The sequence below is a fragment of the Pleurodeles waltl genome, chromosome 12, assembly GCF_031143425.1.
Source record: "Pleurodeles waltl isolate 20211129_DDA chromosome 12, aPleWal1.hap1.20221129, whole genome shotgun sequence".
NCBI classification, from domain to species: domain Eukaryota; kingdom Metazoa; phylum Chordata; class Amphibia; order Caudata; family Salamandridae; genus Pleurodeles; species Pleurodeles waltl.
In genome coordinates, this window is record NC_090451.1 from 699,246,861 (window position 1) to 699,269,500 (window position 22,640).

At 46.8% G+C, this 22,640-nt stretch overlaps 1 protein-coding gene across 1 annotated transcript in view; it reads left to right on the forward strand.

The window, feature by feature from the left end:
- Positions 1-22,640, forward strand: part of TFR2 (transferrin receptor 2) — a 126,184-nt gene that overhangs the window by 40,069 nt on the left and 63,475 nt on the right. Inside the window, exons 3-9 of the mRNA XM_069215628.1 lie at positions 2,198-2,411; positions 5,033-5,225; positions 12,588-12,728; positions 13,586-13,697; positions 18,799-18,921; positions 20,279-20,395; positions 20,739-20,878. Coding sequence (XP_069071729.1) covers positions 2,198-2,411; positions 5,033-5,225; positions 12,588-12,728; positions 13,586-13,697; positions 18,799-18,921; positions 20,279-20,395; positions 20,739-20,878 — 1,040 coding nt within the window. The remainder of the gene's footprint in view (positions 1-2,197; positions 2,412-5,032; positions 5,226-12,587; positions 12,729-13,585; positions 13,698-18,798; positions 18,922-20,278; positions 20,396-20,738; positions 20,879-22,640) is intronic.

A 22,640-nucleotide genomic window follows, 5' to 3' on the forward strand; every position in this document is an offset into this window, starting at 1 on the left:
TTGAGAGTCGCGCAAGAGTCTGGTGAGGGTCCTGTCGGTGTCATTTGAGAGGCGATAGAGGGCTCTTTGAGGGCTGTTCTAGGATCCATTGATTGCTGTACAAGGGTTCGTTAGTACCATTTGAGGGTCTGGTGGGGCTACTTGACGAACCTTTTAGGGCTGTGATATGGTATGTTGCAGGATTTTATTTAGAACAAATTTAGATATAGCACGGCTGAATCCAGACTGGGTGTCAATGCGCTTTGCTAGTAAAATCAGCATTGAAGTAGGGGAATCTACTTGCAATGAAAGTGATGAAAACACAAAACATTACTTGCTACAGTACTCAAGTCGTCCAAAAGGAATTTGAACAGGTAGGATGGTTTGGGATGTGAGCACCTTCTGACGGGTACTGTTTGTGAGTGTCTTAAAGGGTGCGGTATGCAGAGTATTTTGAGGACTGCTTTATTTAGGGAGGTGTTGCAGACTATATGAAGTATCTGCTGAGGGCCATGTGCTGCTCCTTTGAGGGCTATAAGAGTGGTCTGTTGGGGTCTATGCAAAGGTCTGCAAGGGCTACGTGAGGCGCCTGTTGGGGTCTATGTTGAGGGCCAAGCGAGAAGCCTGTTGGGAGTCTATAAAAGTCTAAATGAGTACTGATGAGAGCTGAGTGAGGATCAGTTGAGAGCCGTGTAAGGGTCTGTTGGTGGCAGTGATTGGAATTATCTTATGGTGGTTTTGGGTTGTTCAGTTAGGGTCTGCAGAGTTCTTTGGAGATGTTTCAGAGTCTGTCTATAGTTACTCGAGGGTTCATCGTGAACTATTTCACAATGTCTACAATAAAGACCAATGTGTGACTGTTCTGTTTCTTAAAACACATCTCTTACATGTGTTTGGGTGTGTGATCGGAGGAAGATGCTGGAGCTGTTTTATCCCTCATTATGCTGATGTGACAGGGACCAGGCCTGGCAGGTCGGGCTGGACTGTTCCCATGAGGAGCAGGGTCAAGGCTGATTTGCATGTGGCTGGGTACAAATTGAGGTGCCCTGGTGGGCAAAAAAACGATGCAGCCCGAGTGATCGCCAGTGGCTGAGATTAATTCAAGCACTCCATCCATCACCTTTTTTTTGCATTTGACACATCACTCTGGGCAAACCCTCATGGGCTTCTTTGGAGAGGCTCCACCTGAGCATGTGTAAATTAGTAGTACCCATGCAACTCCGCCTTGGATGTCTACTGAACTGCCATTGATACCAGGTACGTGCTGCAACTGGTTGGTACCATTATTTTCACTTGCACAACGTCTCATGATTTTAACGTTAGTCACACATATTCCGATGGCTGTAAAGTGACACAAGGCAACTGTACCAAGGAGATACCATTAGTAACCGGTCATCCATATAATGCAACAGGAGCCACCTGCTAACATTACTAGGTTGCTCTGGAAGGCCATCTTAATAGCAGACGCACAGGTTTCATTTCCTTATGGATGTGCAGTAGCCAAAGGCATTATCGACCTCACTTAGAGGTAGCCAGGTACAGCATCTCCTACCCGTGGCTTGTCCCGTGCTACCCCTGGCAGTGCCCTTTCCCTCTCTGGTCTGAGGAGTCATGAAGGCAGCATCAGAAACAGAGAGTCGGTCTCTTGCAGCCGTGTTTTTCTATAGTTTCCACTGGTTTTCCATCCCCCCAGCAGCAAATGGAAGATTATTGAAGGGTGGGGGTTAAGGATGGGAAACAGGGTCAACCTGTGATGTCTTCAGGGATGAAAGGGAAGGCAACGCTCTTTGCACCATCTCAGCTCTTGTTGAGGCATGACTTTCAACAAATGCAATAGTTGAATCATAAAACAGATGGTTTGGAAATACAGAATGACATATTTATGTATGTGGTATTTATGTAGCACAAACCTATCCGAAAGGCAGCAGAGACCAGTGGTTAACAAAAACACAAAATACCAGCCTTACATCTTCCCCATTCTGTCTCTGGCACTTTTTCAGTAATAGAGGAATAACTACACTGTCATAGCACAAATGTAGGAAGTTAATTATTTGTCGGCCACAGAATTATACCTTCAAGAGAGCATCACCAATGACAGATTTTAAACCACCCCACCACACTTGCTGTAAATTTCTTGTTGATATTGCCCAATTTGTCCCCCAACCTCAATAACCACCCTTGAGGATCTGACCGTCTCCATTCTGCTCTTCCAACCTAGGGCCCCAACCCAAAGTCCCGCCACTCTTACTCCATCTACAAGAACGTGGACGAGCACGAGGCGAACGGCATGGAGGTGAAGATGGAGCACGAAGACGAGATGGAGAGCTCCTTTGTCAAGGAAATGGCGTCCACACTGATCACCCAGAAGAACCAGAACAGCAGGAGGCCTGTGCTCTACCTCGTCCTCCTCGCACTGGTCATCTTTCTTTTTGGTGAGAATTGAAACGTGGCGGCCTGCTGGCATGGAAGAACGACCAGCGTGTAAGTGCATGTGTTGTGTGGAAGCACATGGCCAATATGGGTGGGTGTGTGTATGATCTTCACAGAAGCAAATGGCCAGCAACATCTAAGTACACGTAGGGTGTGGAAACACATGACTAGCGTGTAAGAGTATAAGCCATGTTACAGTGCATGTGCAGTGTGAAAGCACATGACCTGCACATGTGTACATGAACCTCATGGAAGCAAATGGCCAGTAACATGTAAGTACATGTGTGGTGTGGAAACACATGAGTAGTAAGTATATACACCGTGTTGCAGCACATGATCAGCATAGACGTGTATGATTGGTGTGGAAGCACATGTCCACCATGTAAGTGCATGTGCAGTGTAGAGGCACTTTAAGAATGTGCTAAGAATTGCATGATCACATGATCAGAGTGTAACTGCTTTAGTGGCATGAAGTACATGAGTACTGTATGAGTACGAGTGGCATGGAAAGACACGACTAGCATATACATGCTGGAGCACTGTTTAAGTGCATGGTATGTCAGCGAATTAGTGAGATGGATGTGCCTGAGCACTACTGAAGCGAGTGAGCTGTGTGGTAGATCAATGTAGGAGGTTTGTCAGGGGTGTTGGTAAGGATAAGCAGTGTAAAAATACATGAATAACTTGAACATGCATGAACCATGTGAAAATCTATGCTGTGCATGACAAGAGATGAGTGATGTGGGAAGTGCATTAGCCGTGTGGAATTGTACTGTGTTAGTGCATGAGCAGTGTGGATGTTCATGAGAATTGTGAGAAGGCGTGAACATTGTGGAAAGTTAACGAGTGGCGTGGAAGTGCATCTGAAGCGTGGGACTACCTAAGGTGTATAAGTACATGAGCAGTGTGGAGATGTATGAACTAAGTGAAAATATGTGCAGTGTGTGTGTGTATTCATAAGCAGCATTGAAATGCATCCTTGGAATGAAAGGGCTTTGGAATCTGGTCTTACACAAAGTGTAAGAGGAAAGAAAAGTATACAGGCAGTAGACAGAAAGAGGAACATAAGGCAAGCTTAGTACGCATTTAAAGATGGCCGCCCAGTTTTGCTTCAGTGATGCGCAGGCCTGAATTCCCTCTTTGGAGGGATAGCATATGCTTGGACTGCACCTTACTAATGAACAAGAGCCATTGGCAGAAAAAAATATTGCACATTTCTGAAGAACTTGGATAGTGGTTGCAACCTGCTCAAACATGCCACTATATAGTCCTGTGTTATGGCTTCAGAAGACTTTCTTCCCTGGTCCTAAGAGCAGTATTCCATAGAGCTTCTTTTTGTAGTCCAAGCGCACTGAAGCCAAGTTGTAGACACATGGACCAATTGTTCTAGGACTAGTGTGGAGGGGAGCAGGCAGCGTCATATTGTGAGACAAGTCACCAGCTGTGTCTCAAAGACACACGCGCTGAAGCTTCTAAGAAGAAATATATTCTGGCTGTCTCTCGATTCTGTATCATTGCTAAAAGGAAGCTGGACATTCTCTGCCACAGCTCTGGAACTCTGGTTGGCGCAGCAGTCGTGATCACAACCTTGGCATGCCCTAAAGCCCCTTGAAATCCAGGACATATTAACTGTCTTAAAAGACAAAAGAAAGTCCCAAAGACACTCTAGGGAGAGGGGTCAAAGTTGAGGTGTGAGCTGAGTTCTCGTGTCCTGCAAAGGTAAGCTAGTTCCACCGAGTGTGACGTCAGCCAGCCACATATCCATCAATAGACACTTTAGAATTCCGACATCAAGGGTAAGTTAGATGTACGTTTTTTTTAATAGGAAAACTAAAATGGAAATATTGGTCCAGGATACACGAAGTGACATTGTTAGAAACAAGACAAATCACTTTATTTATTTAAACATTAGTCTGTCACACTCGCAACCATCCGAAAAAGAGTCCTGTATCAGAAACCACTACTAGAAGTCACCAGCCTGCCACTCATGGTTTATTTAAATCTTGGTGCAGGAGTTGAGTAGAGTGCTGGGTGTTGTCTTGCAGATACTTCGGAGCATTAAGGTTGGATCAGACCAATACCAATTAGGAGTCCAGTTAATGAAGGGGATGTCCCAGTTTACTCTTCTGAGCCATCACCCAATACAAATCGCGTTCAATTATATAAAAAAAAAAAAGACTAACTTTCAGATGTTACCTGTTTTTTTTTCTGCATATAAATCAGTTCATCCCTCAGGCCGGGGTTTAAAATAGCATTCAACCTTGGGGCCCCGGGGTCCTTCGTCCATGCTTCAGTCATTTGAAGGCTCTTTGGGGGGGTCAGATGTACAGTTTTTAAGCAAAAGGACCTTTGTGGACCATCGCAGGGTTCAAGATCATGCTGGTACAATGGCCCTTACACCTAACAATGTCTAATGCACCCCCCAGCGTATATTTACACCTTCAAATGAGCATCACAAATCTGCAGGAAAGTCTTCATATAGTGGAAATGTGAGCCCACCATTTGCATTTTACGTAGGCATCCATTTTAAGATTTTCTTATGAGTCAGCATCCTCTCGGGTTGACTGCCATATTGCAGAGATTGGTTTGTTATATTGACATTAGCATCTTGTATTCTCTTTAGCTTTCGTCTTCGGATACCTGGCCTTCCGAGGATCGTGCCAAAGCTGTGGGGACCCTCCGAGCGAGGATGGCACGTTGGGGATCTATGATGGGTACGAATCGGAGCCGAGGGGACAGACCCTCTACTGGGGAGACCTGAAGGAAATGTTCCAGAAATTCCTAAACGAGGGCCAGGAGTTTGAAAAGACCATCAGGTGCGTTTTGGGAAGGTCTCCTCCGTTGATTGGTGGCCTTCAGGGCTTCGAAATTTCAGAACAGAATGTTGTGACCAAGACCACTGACAAAGTTGTGTGGATTTCTGCAGGTTAACAGTTTGAATTGCATCAATTCAGTCCTACCTTTCAGAGATCACTTAATTGAGTACTAACACCGTGACATCTAGTTTGGGGGTGGGGGTTCCATACCTTGGCACAAACAGTGATGTAAAGCCTGTCACCTCTAGAAATGTATGGGTCCTGAAGATGTCAGAGGAGTACAGAGCCCATCACCTCTAGAAATGCATCGGTGCCTGGGGATTAACACAGGGATACAGAGCCGGTCGTCTCCAGGAATGGATAAGTCCTGAGGATGTCAGAGGAGTACAGAGCCCATCACCTCTAGAAATGCATCGGTGCCTGGGGATTAACACAGGGATACAGAGCCTGTCGTCTCCAGGAATGGATAAATCCTGAGGATGTCAGAGGAGTACAGAGCCCATCACCTCTAGAAATGCATCGGTGCCTGGGGATGAACACAGGGATACAGAGCCTGTCGTCTCCAGGAATGGATAAATCCTGAGGATGTCAGAGGAGTACAGAGCCCATCACCTCTAGAAATGCATCGGTGCCTGGGGATGAACACAGGGATACAGAGCCTGTCGTCTCCAGGAATGGATAAGTCCTGAGGATGTCAGAGGAGTACAGAGCCCATCACCTCTAGAAATGCATCGGTGCCTGGGGATTAACACGGGGATACAGAGCCTGTCGTCTCCAGGAATGGATAAGTCCTGAGGATGTCAGAGGAGTACAGAGCCCATCACCTCTAGAAATGCATAGGTGCCTGGGGATTAACACGGGGATACAGAGCCTGTCGTCTCCAGGAATGGATAGGTCCTGAGGATGTCAGAGGAGTACAGAGCCCATCACCTCTAGAAATGCATAGGTGCCTGGGGATAAACACAGGGATACAGAGCCTGTCATCTCCAGGAATGGATAAGTCCTGAGGATGTCAGCGGAGTACAGAGCCCATCACCTCTAGAAATGCATAGGTGCCTGGGGATTAACACAGGGATACAGAGCCTGTCATCTCCAGGAATGGATAAGTCCTGAGGATGTCAGAGGAGTACAGAGCCCATCACCTCTAGAAATGCATAGGTGCCTGGGGGATGAACACAGGGATACAGAGCCTGTCATCTCCATGATTGGATAAATCCTGAGGATGTCAGAGGAGTACAGAGCCCATCACCTCTAGAAATGCATCGGTGCCTGGGGATGAACACGGGGATACAGAGCCTGTCATCTCCAGGAATGGATGGGTCTTTAGGATGGCAGAGGCCCATCCCCTCTAGAAATGTAGGATGCGGGAGACTGATACAGAGCCTGTCACCTCCAGGAATGGATGGGTCCTCAGGATGGCAGAGGTCCACAGGGATACAGAGCGCATCACCTCTAGAAACGCATGGTGCGGGGGATGGCAGTGAGCTAAAGAGCCGTCATCTCTAGAAAAACATGGTTCATTCAATTGGAAGAGGGATACAGAGTCTGTCACCTCCGCGCCTGGATAGACTCAGGATCATCATAGAGATGCTGAGCTTTTTTTTATCTATGGGCACCAGCTGGGCTCAGTGCACAATGAAATGGCACACGCACACCACCGGGCAACTGGTGGCACAATGCTGCCATGAGCTCCATCTCATAAGTCTGTCCAAAATGAAAATGAATGCATCAAAATGTAGATAAGTAAACTAGATCTACCGGTCCGTAAATGCCATCATAAGATGACAAGTTTCAAGAGGCAAAGCCAAAAACCTATGACCATAGGTCCCAGAATGCTAGGCTAAGGATTCAGGAGCAGATACATGTGTGGCCCTCCTCTCCCCGCCACTCTCCTTGTTCAGCCATGTGTTCGTACACACACTCATAGATGACATTTCTGACCCAGCCTCTAACATTGACTTACAAATGAAGCCCATGACATTTTTTCTGACTGCTAACGGCCCTTCTGTTTACTTCAGGATAGGAAAGCATCCACTTGTCTTCTGGGGGCTTCTATGTCTCCCACTGCGAGTGATAGACAAACCTGGAGCTCATTCTCTTATGATCTCACCTTTTTGAGGTCAGGAAACAGCAGAAGACTACCTAGAAGGGTCAAGGTGACTTAGAGGAGTAATTTTTTCTACTTCTCCTCAATGGATCTTGGTGGGGGCTTGAAGCCTGTACCAGTGTTAGGGCTCCTTCTCCCACAAATAGGCAGATTCATTGTTGGTTCCCAGTGGGTGCTGGAAGTCCCAGTGTAGTGTGCAGATAGGTAGTTTTAAGTGCAAAGAAGACTTAGGGGCCCATTATAAATAATGGAAGCCCCCCCTTTTAACGCCAGCTCTGAGCATGCGTTAAAAGTACCATAAAAATGACGCAAGGAAATTCCTTGCACCATTTTTTCAGCCCCCCCCCTAATGGGGGAACGCCCCCTTTGCATACATTATGCCCGGCGCCGGCATAATGTAGCGCAAGGGGTTACAGAGTGGCACAATGCATGCATTGCGCCACTTTGTAAATATAGCACCGCGATTTTCGCCTCGTAAGGCCACATTTGTATAGAAAACATGACGCAAATGTGGCGCTAGGGGCTCTTAAATATGCTCCTAATTGTCTTCAGACTGGTGCAGGCAGCATTGGTATTCACCACCCGCTAGCCCCCCTGTCTGTTACTCAGTCCTAACTCAGCCTTACCAAGAGTCATCACTTAGGGAGCAGAGGGTGACCAATGTAAACTTTATTGTCGGCTGTTAAGAACCAAAGAGGTCATCCAGTAGTTGTTTCACTAATATGGATTTCTTTTGTTAAAAAAAAGTTTCTCCCACTCCTATTTCAAACCTGCGACATCCAGGCAGATGCAGTCAATATCTATAATATCTCACCTGATTCTGAGGGATCATAATAGACAAGCATTTATAACCATGTAACTTCTGTCAACCTTTTTGAGGTCAATGCGATTCATTCAGATGGCAACTATCCTGTTTCTGGTGACACATGGGTGGCACACTATATGAAGTGACATATTAATTATTGCAGATTCTAACATCACTCAGACGTCAGGAACCCTGGACACACTGAATTGAGGCAAAGCTCCAGCTAAAGTTTGGGAGGACCTTTATAAAAGCGATCATTACCTTTGGTTATGATATCTACTAACAATGGCCAACGTCATAGATCATTGCTGAGAGCAAAAATAGTCACCATATAAAAAAGTGATATCTGAGACCCTGGAAATTAACATCCCATTCTTCTCAAGGTTGCCTTGGAGAACTGTTTGGAAGACTGGTTTCTACAGAGACTCCTTTCTGATGCACAGGTTGGTTTTCCCTAGAGTTTGGGTACAATTGCACAGCCATTTACACTTTGCCTATTGTTATGAGACAACTACATACCAAGACAGAGAGACTATGTACTTGGTATTCCGTGATTTAAAGAGTGTCTTTGATGTCTTGGACAGCCCTCATTGAAGACTGGGAGTGCTTCCAGTTATTGAGGTAACTAGGAAATGAGCAATGGTAGAATTGAGTTAGGAGTTTGTGTGCGTACAGACAATGAGATGGAAACTATCTCCATTTTTCGGGTCGAGCTCACGCTCTGGTCCCTGTTGTAATTTCTCCGTGGGCTTTTAACCATGCCAATCAGTTTAGTTGGTTTGTGGGCTTGCCTTTTAAAATTCACTTGATTTCAGTAGTGAAAGGCATGCATACGTAATGCATTTTCTGGTGTTTAGCCCTCCTCAAGAGCACCGGTAAACTACTGAAAACATACGAGGGCAAACTTCTGTTTCCTTTTGGGTGACTCCTTTGCACTTAAGGCGGCCGTCGGCTTGCTTATGTGAAACTGTTTTAATTTTCATTTTCAGTTTATGTGGCAAGAAAAGTCCAGTTAGGAGTTTACAACGCTAATAGCTCTAACTCAAGCAAATGCAACACCCATTGCATCGCAAATGCTTGTTTAATCTCTGTTAATGTTAGGAAGAAATGGCTCCTGCCCTGGTTTAGGATCTGTAATGTAAGAAGGGCGATTGGTTCCTATTTGTCTTGCTATTGCACTGAAATACCCCTAATCTCTTTTGTAGTTCCTCAGTTTCTAAATTCTGACTGGTCAGATGAAAGCTTTTGAATTTGTAACTGTGTATGATTGCTCAGTGGATAAATCTCTTTCCATTGATTTTAGGGATTTACCAATGTATTTATTTTTACTTATCCAACTCATTTTAAATCTCTCATGGACCATTAATTGTTTTGTGGTTGTAGGAAGTTGGCTCTGTATATATTATCTCAAAGTGAGAGATAGTGTGCACAGAGTCCAAGGGTTCCCCTTAGAGGTAAGATAGTGGCAAAAAGAGATAATTCTAATGCTCTATTTTGTGGTAGTTTGGTCGAGCTGTAGGCTTATCAGAGGGTAGTGTTAAGCATTTGTTGTACACACACAGGCAATAAATGAGGAACACACACTCAAAGATTTACTCCAGGCCAATAGTTTTTATATAGAAAAATATATTTTCTTAATGTATTTTAGAACCACGAGATTCAAGATTTGAAGTAATTACATAAAATGCAAGGTACTCCACACAGGTAAGTAAGGAACTTTAATTAGAGCAGTAACACACACAGTATGGGTTAAAATGTCAATAAGCTATTTTAAAAGTGGACACAGTGCAAAAATCAACAGTACCTAGGGGAGGAAAGTAACGTTAAGTTTCTGAGGTAAGTAAAGCACTTACAAGTTCAGTTTCCTGGGCATAGGCAGCCCACCGTTGGGGGTTCATGGAACTCCAAAGTCACCGTACTAGCACCACAGGACCGGTCAGGTGCAGAGGTCAAAGGAGGGCCCAAAACACATAGGTACCTATGGAGAACAGGGGTGCTCTGGTTCCAGTCTGCCAACTGGTAAGTGCCTGTGTCTTCGGTGGGCAGACCAGGGGGGTTTTGTAGAGCACTTGGGGGGACACAAACAGGCAACAAGACACACCCTCAGCAGCACAGGGACGGCCGGGTGCAGTGTGCTTAGTAGGCGTCAGGTTTTCTGTAGAAATCAATAGAAGGACCCGGGGATCACTCTAGCGATGCAGGCAGGGCACAAGGAGGCTTCTCGGGCCAGCCACCGACTGGGTTAGGCAGAGGGTCACCTGATGGCCACTCCTGCACTGGAGTTTGGTTCCTCTCGGTCCTGGGGGCTGCGGGTGCAGTGCTTGGTCCAGGCATCGGGTTTTTTGTTCCAGGCAGTCGCAGTCAGTGGGAGCCTCTGGATCCTCTCTGTGGGCGTCGCTGTGGGGGAGCAGGGTGGTCTTCTCAGGTTACTCACGAGGTCGCCGTCACCTAGGAGTCCATTCTGCAGTGTTGGTTCTCTGGAGCTCGAGTCGGGGGCGTCACGTGCAGAAGGTGAAGTCTCACGCTTCCGGCTGGAAGAGTGAGTTCTTTGAAAGTTGCTTCTTTGTTCCAAACTGTTGCTGTAGGTGAACAGTGCCGCTGTTCTCAGGAGTTTCTTGGTCCTTAGGTTCAGGGCAATCCTGTGAGGCTTCAGAGGTCGCTGGTCCCTGTCAGATGCATCACTGTGCAGGTTCTTTGAGTCTGGAGACAGGCCGGTAGGGCGTCTCTGTCGTCTCTGCAGGGCTTTCAGGTCAGCAGTCCTTCTTCTTTGTGTAGGTTGCAGGAATCTGATTTCATGGGTTCTGGGTCGCCCCTAAATACTAACTTTAAGGGTGTGTTTAGGTCAGGGGGGCAGTAGCCAATGGCTACTGTCCTGGAGGGTGGCTACACCCTCTTTGTGCCTCCTCCCCGAGGGGAGGGGGGCACATCCCTAACCCTATTGGGGGAATCCTCCAATCTCAAGATGGAGGATTTCTAAAGGCAGGGGTCACCTCAGCTCAGGGCACCTTAGGGGCAGTCCTGACTGGTGGGTGACTCCTCCTTGTTTTTCTCATTATCTCCTCCAGCTTTGCCGCCAAAAGTGGGGGCAGTGGCCGGAGGGGCGGGCATCTCTACTAGCTGGGATGCCCTGGGGTACTGTAACAAAAGGCATGTGCCTTTGAGGCTCACTGCCAGGTGTTACAGTTCTTACAGGGGGAGGTTAGAAGCACCTCCACCCAGTACAGGCTTTGTTCCTGGCCACAGAGTGACAATGGCACTCTCCACATGTGGCCAGAAACTCGTCTGGTTGTGGCAGGCTGGCAGAAACTGGTCAGCCTAGCACTAGGAGTCGGACTGGTATTCAGGGGGCATCTCTAAGATGCCCTCTGGTGCATTTTACAATAAATCCCACACTAGCATCAGTGTGCATTTATTGTGCGGAGAAGTTTGATAACAAACTTCCCAGATTTCAGTTTAGCCATTATGGAACTGTGAAGTTCGTGTTTGACAAACTCCCAGACCACATACTCTTTATGACTACCCTGCACTTACAATGTCTAAGGTTTCGCTTAGGCACTGTAGGGGCATAGTGCTCATGCACATATTCCCTCACCTGTGGTATAGTGCACCCTGCCTTGCGGCTGTAAGGCCTGCTAGAGGGGTGACTTACCTATGCTACAGGCAGTGTCAGGTTGGCATGGCATTCTGAGGGGAGTGCCATGTCGACTTATTCTTTTTCTCCCCACCAGCACACACAAGCTGTGAGGTAGTGTGCATGTGCTGAGTGAGGGGTCCCCAGGATGGCATACAACATGTTGCAGCCCTTAGAGACCTTTCCTGGCATCAGGGCCCTTGGTACCAGGGGTACCATTTACAAGGGACTTATCTGGGTGCCAGGGCTGTGCCAATTGTGGGAACAAAGGTACAGTTTAGGGAAAGAACACTGGTGCCTGGTTAGCAGGGTTCCAGCACACTTTCAATCATAACTGGCATCAACAAAAGGCACAAAGTCAAGGGGTAACCATGCCAAGGAGGCATTTCCTTACAGTGGTGTTATGTGTTTTGATCCAAATATATCCATAAATCATAGTAATTAATGATAACAAAGCAGATAATAGCAATAATAACGATGCTGATAGAATAATGATAAAGTAATACATTCCGGTAATCATGCTGGCAGTAATGCTAAAAATAACAGCAACAGAAGTAATAACAATTTTAATTAAAATGATGGTAATAGTGGCTTCAGCTACTCACAAGAAAAAGCACAAACTGAACTATCTCTTGCACTTTAATACTTATTGTTCATATTACCTAATTCAAAGATGCTCGTGTTATCAGCCCTGAACGATGAGAGGCTTAGTGGCATCAACTGCATCCAACCCTAACTCTTGTGCTTCACACACACAGGTATGTGTGGGGCTCGCCCAGTAGTAGTATTTCATTGTTTGTGTATTCTGTGTCCCTGTAGGTGGGTGAGCAGAAAGAGCCACCCGTCCGGCTCGGACGAGATCAAGGAGCTGGCCCAAGATATCCTGGAGGACTTCAAGCAGTACAAGCTGGACCACACCTGGATCGACACCCACTACGTGGGCCTCCAGTTCCCTGATCGGTAACAAATTCATATTAATGGGGATTAATCTTTGTTGGGGATTGGATTAGAGAGTGCATGCTCATGCTGGTCATTGACAAGTTTACTTACACTCACAAATTGGCATTGTGGCCTGTTGCCATGTGTCAACCTACTGAAGAGATAACATTGCCCTGTGAATATTCTTTGAAAACCTCTGATGCTTCCATTGCATATTGTGATGGCTCCAAGATGGATTTCTAAGCTTTGCTGATTACCAGACCCTTCTCCCCCTTTCATTAAACAAGAACCACTCGCGCTTTTTGGAATTAATTTTACTGTTACAAAGAATCCACAACATATCCAGCTGTCTGACACAATTTTAATCCATCCGCTTTCAAATATTTGACAATTGGCTGTTATTTGCTGAGACTGAAACCATAATCTTTTATGTTTTGGTGGGAATTTTTGTTTTTGTTTTTGACAGATGGAGTCACTGGATCCCCCCCATAGCAGTGTTTCCTCCTATAATGTTACCAAATAGCCTCCATGATGTGCGAGTAAAGTAAATTTGGGAGTGAGGTTAATGAAAAGGCATCCTCTGAAATCAGAAGTAGAATTCATACAGTGCCTTAGACCTGCAGCCCAGTAACGAGGACTTGCCCCAGAATTAGTGCCGATCAAAGGCAAAGGTGGATATTTTCACCAGACGTAGACTACATTGGTCATAAAATGTCCATACCTAAGACTCCACTTTGTTTCTTGATTTGGGGACATGTTCCCCATAAATTATTGCAAGGGTTGGGGGAATTGACTGCCAGGTTGGTTTTTAGGTGAATACTTCTTCTCTGCTTGCCATCTTCGCTTATTGCTGCAACCCTGCTCCTTGTTTTCTGCAGAAGGAACCCAAACAGTCTCCAGTTTGTTAACGGCAGCGGGTACACCCTGGAGCAGGTGGTACTTGAAGATCTGGAAGTGTACAGCCCTTACAGTGCAGCCGGAACAGCCACGGTAAGGCTGGTACAGGAGGACCAGTTCCTACCCCCACCTGTCCAACTAGCAACCTATCAGAAAGCTGCTTAGTGCCTGCAAGTACACTCTGCACATCTTAGTATATACTATGTACATAAAGATCCATGGTTATGTTTAGATGAAGTGATAATAAGTGAAATTCCATTTGCCGTTCCCTAGTAAGTGTGGCTTATATTTATATACAGGTGTACCTCTCGCCAAGCTTGTGAAGATCCCCGTGTACCCGTCCCCTAGGGCTGTTTTTTCTCTCCTTTTTTACATTTTTTTAAAAAAGGGCACCTCCCACACGGCCACCCTCCCTGAGCCTACTTAGGCCTCGGGGAACCCATCTCCAAAGGACATAATTAAAAGAGAGGGGAGGCTGGGTGCCCGAGCCTTAAATGGTCAGCTCCAGGGCACAGTAGTGTCTCTACCCACCCTACTGCGGGCAGGGAAACACGTGTTTGAACCTGTCTGGCGGGAACAAACAATAAGGCCCTCATTATGAATTGTGGTGGCGATTGGACCGCCACCAGTGCGGCGGTCCGGCCTCTACATTACGACCGTGGTGAAAGCGACCCGGTAGGTCCGCTGGCACCACCACATTTGATGGTATGGCGGTGCCAGCAGTCTGAATCCACCAGGGCAGCATTGCTAGCAGCTCTTCCCTGGGGATTACGGTCCCTGTGTTCCACCACCATGCAAAGGCTACCAGAGATGGGGTGCCAGAGGCTCCCTCGGGGCCCCCGCACTGCCCAGGCACTTGGCATGGGCAGCCCAGTCGCACTTTTTACTGCCTGATTTACAGAAACTGAAAAGTGCGACAGGTGCTATCGCACTCAACGCACTGCAACATTGCTGCCTGCTCTGTTTCATTGCGGGTGTGTGTGTGGGGGGTTCCCACCCATTTGTTTTTCAATTTGGCCCCAAAGTATGTGATCTCCAGGGCCTATCGTGGTATTGGGGCATGAGGTCCATGCGCCCCCACCCCTTCAACCAATGTCATGCATCCCTGGGGATGGGGTCTTCGGGCCTACTCGGGGAGGTGGCCCATCTGGCCGCCTCCCCTTAGGAAAAAAATGCACGGCTCTAGTGGATGGGGTCCCCATGGCCTTATAAAGCTCAGGGAGGGGACCACACCCTTTTAGTTGTTAAAGTTGGCTCTGAGGTATGGGATCCCTGGGACCTAATAGGGCTCAGGGAGGTTGTGCCATGTGGCTCCCTCCCCTTTTTTATTTATTTGGCCTCTGGGGGTGTGGTCCCTGGGGTCTTTTAAGGCTTGAAGATGGGAGTCCTTTTGCCCCCTTCCCTTTTTATTTGAACTGGGGTCTCTGTGGGCAATTATTGCTCATGGAGGGAGGCTGAACGACCCCTTGCCTTATACTTTGGCTCAGGGGATGGTTCCTTGGGGCCCAAAAAGGCTCCTGGAGGGGAGTCACAAAATGGAGTCACTAGAGATCATAGGTTGACTGAATAGAGAGTAGTAGCTGCCCACTTTGGTCCACCCGAAGCTCTTGACTATCCATGTCGGAAGTTGGTGCAGAACTATCGGAGGTAATAGGAGACATCTTTATATTAAAATATCCTGCTAGAATTAAGTTAGGTGACCAACGAGAGTTTGTAATGTTGTCAATCAAATCATCCAGCAGCCAAATCGTCGCTCCCCAGCTCCAGACCATCATCAACTGCTCCTTCGAGACCGGCATCTTCCCGGAGAGCTGGAAACACACCGAAGTCAACGCCCTACTAAAAAAAAAACAAAGCCGACCCCGAAGACCTCAAAAACTACCGGCCCACCTCCCTACTCCCCTTCCCTGTGAAGGTCATCGAGAAGGTAGTCAACAGCCAACTATCTCGCTTCCTGGAGGACAACAGCTTCCTCAACATCTCCCAGTCCGGCTTCCGCAAGAACCACAGCACCAAGACCGCTCTCATCGCTGCTACCGATGACATCAGAAGCAGGCTTGACAAAGGTGAAATCGTTGCCGTCATCCTCCTTGACCTTTCTGCAGCCTTCAACACCGTCTGTCACCGCACACTTCGCACACGCCTCCACGACGCTGGAATCTGCCACAGAGCCCTGGATTGGCTCACATCCTTCCTCGCCGGCAGAACCAAGAGTCCTCCTCCCCCGTTCTTGTCAAAAACCACCAAGACCATCTGTGGAGTCCCCCAGGGATCCTCTCTCAGCCCCACCCTCTTCAGTGTCTACATGGCACCACCCGTCAACATCGTCCGATCCCACGTCCTCATCATCGTCTTCTACGCGGACAACACAGCTGATCCTTTCTCTCACGAAGTACCCCGCAACCGCCAAGACCAACCTTCACACCGGACTTCGCGTCATCGCCAACTGGATGGAGGCAAGCCGCCTCAAACTGAACTCAGAGAAGACCGAGATCATCATCTTCGGCTCCAATAAATCAGCATGAGATGACTGCTGGTGGCCGGCCACTCTAGGAGCCGCCCCAACGCCCATGACCCACACATGCAACCTCGGCTTCAGACTGGACTCATCACTCACTATGACCCAGCTAGTCAACGCCATCACATCCTCATGTTTCAACACCCTCCGCATGCTTCGCAAGACCTTCAGAAGGATCCCCATTGAAATCAGAAGAACTGTCACCCACGCCCTCGTCAGCAGTAGAATGGACTACGGCAATGCATTCTACGCGTGAACAACTGCCAAGCTCCAGAGAAAACTTGAGTGCATTCAGAACGCCTCAGCACGACTCATTCTCAACCTCCCTCGCCACGAACACATCTCAGCCCACCTCAGAGACCTTCACTGGCTCTCCGTTAACAAAAGGACAATCTTCAAGCTCCTGATCCACGCTCACAAGGCTCTCCAGGACGCCGGACCCATCTACCTCAACGAGCGTCTCAACTTCCACAACCAGACATGCCAGCTCCGCTCCGCCAACCTCGGCCTCGCCACCATCCCCCGCGTCCACCGTACCACCGGCGGCAGGAGATCCTTCTCCCACCTTGCCGCCAAAACCTGGAACTCCCCCCCCCGTCAACCTACGTCTGACCCAGGACCTCCTGACCTTCAGGAAGCGTCTCAAGACCTGTAGCAACCCCCCCAAACCCCCCCCCAAGCGCCTTGAGAACCTACCGGGTGAGTAGCATGCTTAACATGCTTAACAAATTACTGATTGATTGATTGTAGGTAGGCAAACTCCCAAAAAATAAATATCTGATTACCTTCCCAAGTAAAATTATTATTATATTGATTTAATATGGTGATCTTAAACCCCCCCCCCCAGTTTGCCTAAAAAATCTGCGTACTTCTACTCTCTTAACGAGACTCCAGGTATTTTGCATTTAAGATGTATGCAAAACCAAGCAGCCAGGCTACCCTGGGCATGGACAGTGGGTGAGGGAGTTACAAACATACCCGTCAAAATATATATTGTTTATAGCCCCAGTTTTTTGTAGAAAGTTAATATTGTATTTTGCAACTAATCTGCACCAATCCCCTCCCTGGATTTCATCACGGGATATAAAAACAACTCTCTTGTTCAAAAAAGGAGATAAAATATGGACAGATGGCAGGAAGTGTTGGAAGGTGGGTTGTTCTATACACTTTAAAGGGCAGTCCCACCCCGAATGCTGGTCCTGTTAAGTTCTTTCATTGTAGGTGAAATGCCATCTCAAAACTTTCCAAGTTTCTGTCGCAGGTGAGCATGCCAATGCCAGGTTCCAAAGTACAGAACAACTGTGAGAGGAGTGTTTAAACAAGCCAGCTTTTGACTGAACAACACTCTCTTTCCAAAAGGAGACAGTGTGCGTGCGGAAAGGGACAAATGTTGGCACCAGATACATGACATGAAATGGGGCAGCTATTTGCACTTTCGGAAAAGTCAATGTATGAAGTACAGAATTGGGCACCAATGAGACCTCCTAGCACCCACTGTGTTATATGTTTTTATACACAGGGCTCCAATGCAGGATCCCACGTCATGGAATAGTGTGCATATGACTTTCTGAACTGGTGCAGAAAAGTATACTTTCCACACTGGGCAAGTGTAAGAAACTGGATTATTATTTGGTGGGGTGGGTGGCTGCCCACATCAAGGAGTAATCACAACTTTTATTAGGGTGATTCCCTAAAGGCCCTAAATTAACATAAGCTGAAACCCCTGGTATCTATGGCACAGAGAAGACAGGCTTAATTTAGAGGAGGCGTGTAAAGTACCAAAACAGTAATAAGGTGGAAATACAAAACAATAAAAATTCCAAACTGAGTTAGAAAATATAGTAAAATGTAATAAACAAAATTACACTAAAATTATAAAAATCCAATAAGGAAAACCAGAGATTTTTAAAGATTTAAAGAGAATTGTGCCAAGAAGCACAAAGTCCCAATGATAGTCAATGGTCATGGTAGAACAGGAAGTAGGTGCAATTTAACGCTGGCTGCAATGGAGTGCGGGTCAAATACGCCAACCAAGTTTGTCCTGGTCAAAGATTTTACTTTCGGACTTTAGTCCTTTACGTCTCAATCCTCCAAGGAAGTATGCTTCTAAAGCACCCTATGACCTCTGTGGAGGCACTCGGGGACTCACAGGGTTCAAGAAGCGACCAAGCAACATTCCGGTCTACACCCAATTGCCACTGGTCAGTTAGGTATTTGTGGGAAAATACCTCCTTGTAGCTTGTTGTGTCCCTGTAGCTTTAACAGAAGGTCAGCCTTACGACCCTTGGATCTAATGTGCACTTCAGACTGATATCAAAACAACCTTGTAATTATGTCATATAACATATCTTTGCATGTTAGGGCATGTATGTCTATCAGGGTTTTGATAATAAAGCACTGGTATAAGAGCACAGAATATATAGTGTAATGTCTGTGTAGCTGAGACATTGAGGCAGATGATATTAAAGTTTGTTGCCTTTGTGTGAAGTTGTGTTTGTGTTGTGTCTTTAAGGAAGATCGGTAGTCTCTGTGGTCCCACATTCCATGCTATCCCCTAGGGCGATTCTTCTTTTGCCAGCTTAGGAGCTAGCTGGCACACAGAGGGCCCAGAGTCCCATGTAAAGGGATGGCTATTCCAGCCTTGCCTCTGACCCATCACTTTTTTTCTCTGACCAGGGCGGGCTGGTGTACGCCAACTATGGCCGCAGAGAGGACTTCTTGCAGCTGCAGTCGCTGAACGTCAGGCCCACAAACCAGCTCGTCATCGTCCGGGTGGGCAAGATCACCTTCGCAGAAAAGGTAAGATATGTGGGGCCATCCTTCATCCTTCCGGAGATGAGATACGGGGGCAAGATGAAACAGCGCAATAGAGACACAAGGGCAGGGTGAGACAGTGGGATGGAGATGAGACAGAAGGGCAAGAGTTAAGACACAGATGCGGCAGGGGAGTAGAGATGAGCCAGAGGGACAGGAGTGAGACCATGGTATAGAGATGAGGCATGGGGGCAGGAGTGAGTTTGTGGAATAGAGATGAGACACTGGTGCTGGGCCTGATGGCTTTGTGGACTAATGCGTCCACTGTAGGAGACTGTGTTCGACCTCATGGTCACAGGTCCAAATTCCTGCGAGTCTATTCAGCCTTTCATCCTTCGGAGGTTGATAAAATGAGTACCATTGAGTTGGGTAAAATAAACATCTGTTATACAGCGCCAAGATACCATTCAGGGTGAACATGCGCTTCACAAATACACATGTTGTGTAGGTGTAGGAGTGAGATAGTGGGACGTAGCTGAGACACAGGGGAAGAAATGGGACAATGGGATAGAGTTGAGTCACAGAGGCAGAAATGGGACAATGGGATAGAGTTGAGTCACAGAGGCAGAAATGGGACAATGGATAGAGTGGAGTCAGAAGCAGAAATGGGACAAAACGGATAGAGTTGAGTCACAGAGGCAGAAATGGGACAATGGGATAGAGTTGAGTCACAGAGGCAGAAATGGGACAATGGTGTATAGAGATGAGGCACAGGGGCAGGAGTGAGGCAGTGGCAGGATTGGGACAGTGGGATAGATATGAGACACCTGGGCAGTAATGAGATCATGGGATAGAGATGAAACACGGGCAGGAGACAATTACTGAATGGGACTGAGACGCAGGAGTGAGGCAGTTGGATCGAGAGGAGAGACGGGAAGGAGAGAGACGCAGGGACAAGAGTGAGACGGTGGGAGAGAGATGAGATACAGGAAAGAATGAGGCAGTAAGATATATACATGAGACACGGGCAAGAGAGAGAAAGTGGGAAAGAGACGAGATGGGGCATGAGTGAGACAGCAGGAGGAGTGATTCAGTGAGAAAGAGATGAGACACCGCAGCCGGGATGAGGCACATGGGAATCGATGAGGCAACAGGATGGAGATGGCATGCATGTAAGTTATACTCTTGCAGTAAATTTACACTTAGATTTTGTGAGTAACCAAACGCTAGTAAACTTACTTAAAAGTATAAATCACTCAAAAGTGTAAGTTACATTTGTGAATCATGCCCTAAGTGCACAGATCAGGAACGTGAGCAGAGTGGAGGGCCATAGGACCCATCGTTGAACAATTTCTGACTTGCACTCTCTGACCCACTCTTTCTATCGCCCTCTCATTCGCAGGTTGCCAATGCTGAGGAAGCTGGGGCTAAAGGAGTACTGATCTATCCGGACCCAGCCGACTTGGTTATGGACCAGGGAGGTCAGAGACTGCCCCGGGACACTGCCCTCTATGGACATGTAAGTACGTGGAAAAGGGAAACTCCACCAAGGTACAAATTCCATCGGGGAGGTCGATCAGTGACCATTGAATTAGGGTCACCATTGAATACAAGAGGCTACCCGGTACATGAGGTTGGGTTGCTTTCTCAGTTTCACTTCCTTAGATAAAACAGGGATGTAGTAATTGATGGATGGAGGACTGAAGTAATGGGTGCCTGAAATGAGGGACTGGTGGATAGAGGGACAGATGGGAATGGGTGGATGGCATGCTTATTTGGCACTGGATTCATTTGTCTTCCAGGATCTGTAAGATTCTTACTTCCTGATGAGTGTACCTCTTTATTCTGTCCTCTGTTTGCAGGTCCATATGGGGACGGGAGACCCCTACACCCCTGGCTTCCCATCGTTTAATCACACCCAGTTTCCCCCAATCTCATCGTCTGGTCTCCCGAATATCCCAGCACAGCCAATCAGCGCCAACACTGCGTACAAGTTGCTGAAGTAAGAATAAAGTCCAAGTATAGTATTTGTGTCATTGGTGTTACACTGTGGCAAGGTTTGAGTGTGCTATCTGTACAGGTAGGTATTCCTCTATGGCAAGACACAAACTTGCTATCCATGCCATCAGCTGTTCTTCCAGGATGTATGACTGACCACACATTCCGTTGTAACACTTGCGGCACACTAATGACTTTACAATAAAAAAAATTGTAAAAGCATGACAGGTAGGTATAAACACTTTATATATAAAATGGATTTATATTTTCCTGTAAAATACATACATTAATATGGTAAAGGCATATGCTTAGTAAAAACAAAATATCCAGATAGGTACAAACTTTTATTTTTGTATATGTATACTGTTGGAAAGTGGATTATTGGTAAGTACCTACACTTACCGACAGGCCACTAACCTCCACTTAGGTCCAGTTAGGTCTCAATAAATTACACCCGCTCAACCCTTCGTAGCTTGGCAATGAGCGACAAGGCTTAACTTAGGAGACAAGTGTGTAAAGCATTAAAAAATCACAGAACAGTAAACAAGTAAAACACAAAACGCAATACAAATTCAGCACCAATTTATAAAAATAGATTATGTTTTAATCTTTAAAATGACTCCAAAATGATTAAATCGGATAAGGGGAACGGGAGATATGAGTTTTTAAAGAAATCATGTTTTCTAGCGCATAGAAGCAACTAGCACTCAAAGGGTTAAAAAAGGTCACTTTGGATAGGGACAAAGTCCACAGTTCAGGCCACCCATGAGGTAACACTGTCACACTTACTTTCAGAAGTGTTTCTTGATGCAGGAAAGAGGTCGATAGCACCAGCCAAGGGTTCAGAGGCTCTCGTTTGCGTCTTGGGGTCTGGGACTACAGCTCACCACAATGCACCTCTTCAACTTATGGAGTTGCTCCCAATGTCTCCAAACTTCTGGATCTTCTGCCAGAGGGCCTTTTTGGGTCCTTGAAGTGTCCACAACTTGATCCAAGGTTCTAGAAGCTCTGAGTTGCTCCTTGGGAGATGGGACTACAATTCCCAGAACGCACCTGGTCAGAATCCTCAAATGGTCCTCGACTCTGGTCAGCTGGGCTCTGCTTGCAGGACTTGATGTCGGGACCCTGGGCAGCTCCTTTGTACCTGTAGCAAATAGGGAGTCCTTTCTTGAAGCAGTAGAAAACAAGGAAGGTGCTGAGCTGCTCCAAATGTCCTTCCCTGCCTTTGAAGACCAGTTTGGCCGCTCTCCCCTCTTCCTGCATCACCATCTGCTGAGGCAGATCTCCTCCCCCAGGCACATCCGCTGTGTTCATCCCAGGCCACTTCACACCTCATCAAGGCAGCCTCGCCAGGCTGCCAGAGGCTGCCAATCAGAGAAGGGCACTACAGAGCTAAAGTTGGCAACTTTCAGTTAGAGTTTTAGTACTCTTTACCTGAACTAATTATATTAAATCCAACAATTTCAAGTTGTGGGATTTATTATAACAATTAATTTGATACCAAACTCAAGGTATCTGGCACTTAAGGGGACTTTGTTAATTAAAATAAAGTATCTCCATTTTAACCTGTGGAGGCCATTCACTACAGTGAGGGAAAAACACATTTGGCTATTTTACCTCATTAGTGCTTATAAACCATTTTTTTTAAGGGCCCTGCTTATAGTTACATGGCACACCTTAAGGGTGACATATGTAAAAAAAAAAAAATAAGGTAGTTTAAGACTTTGGAAGTACTTTTAATTCCAAAGTCGAATTTGCATATAACC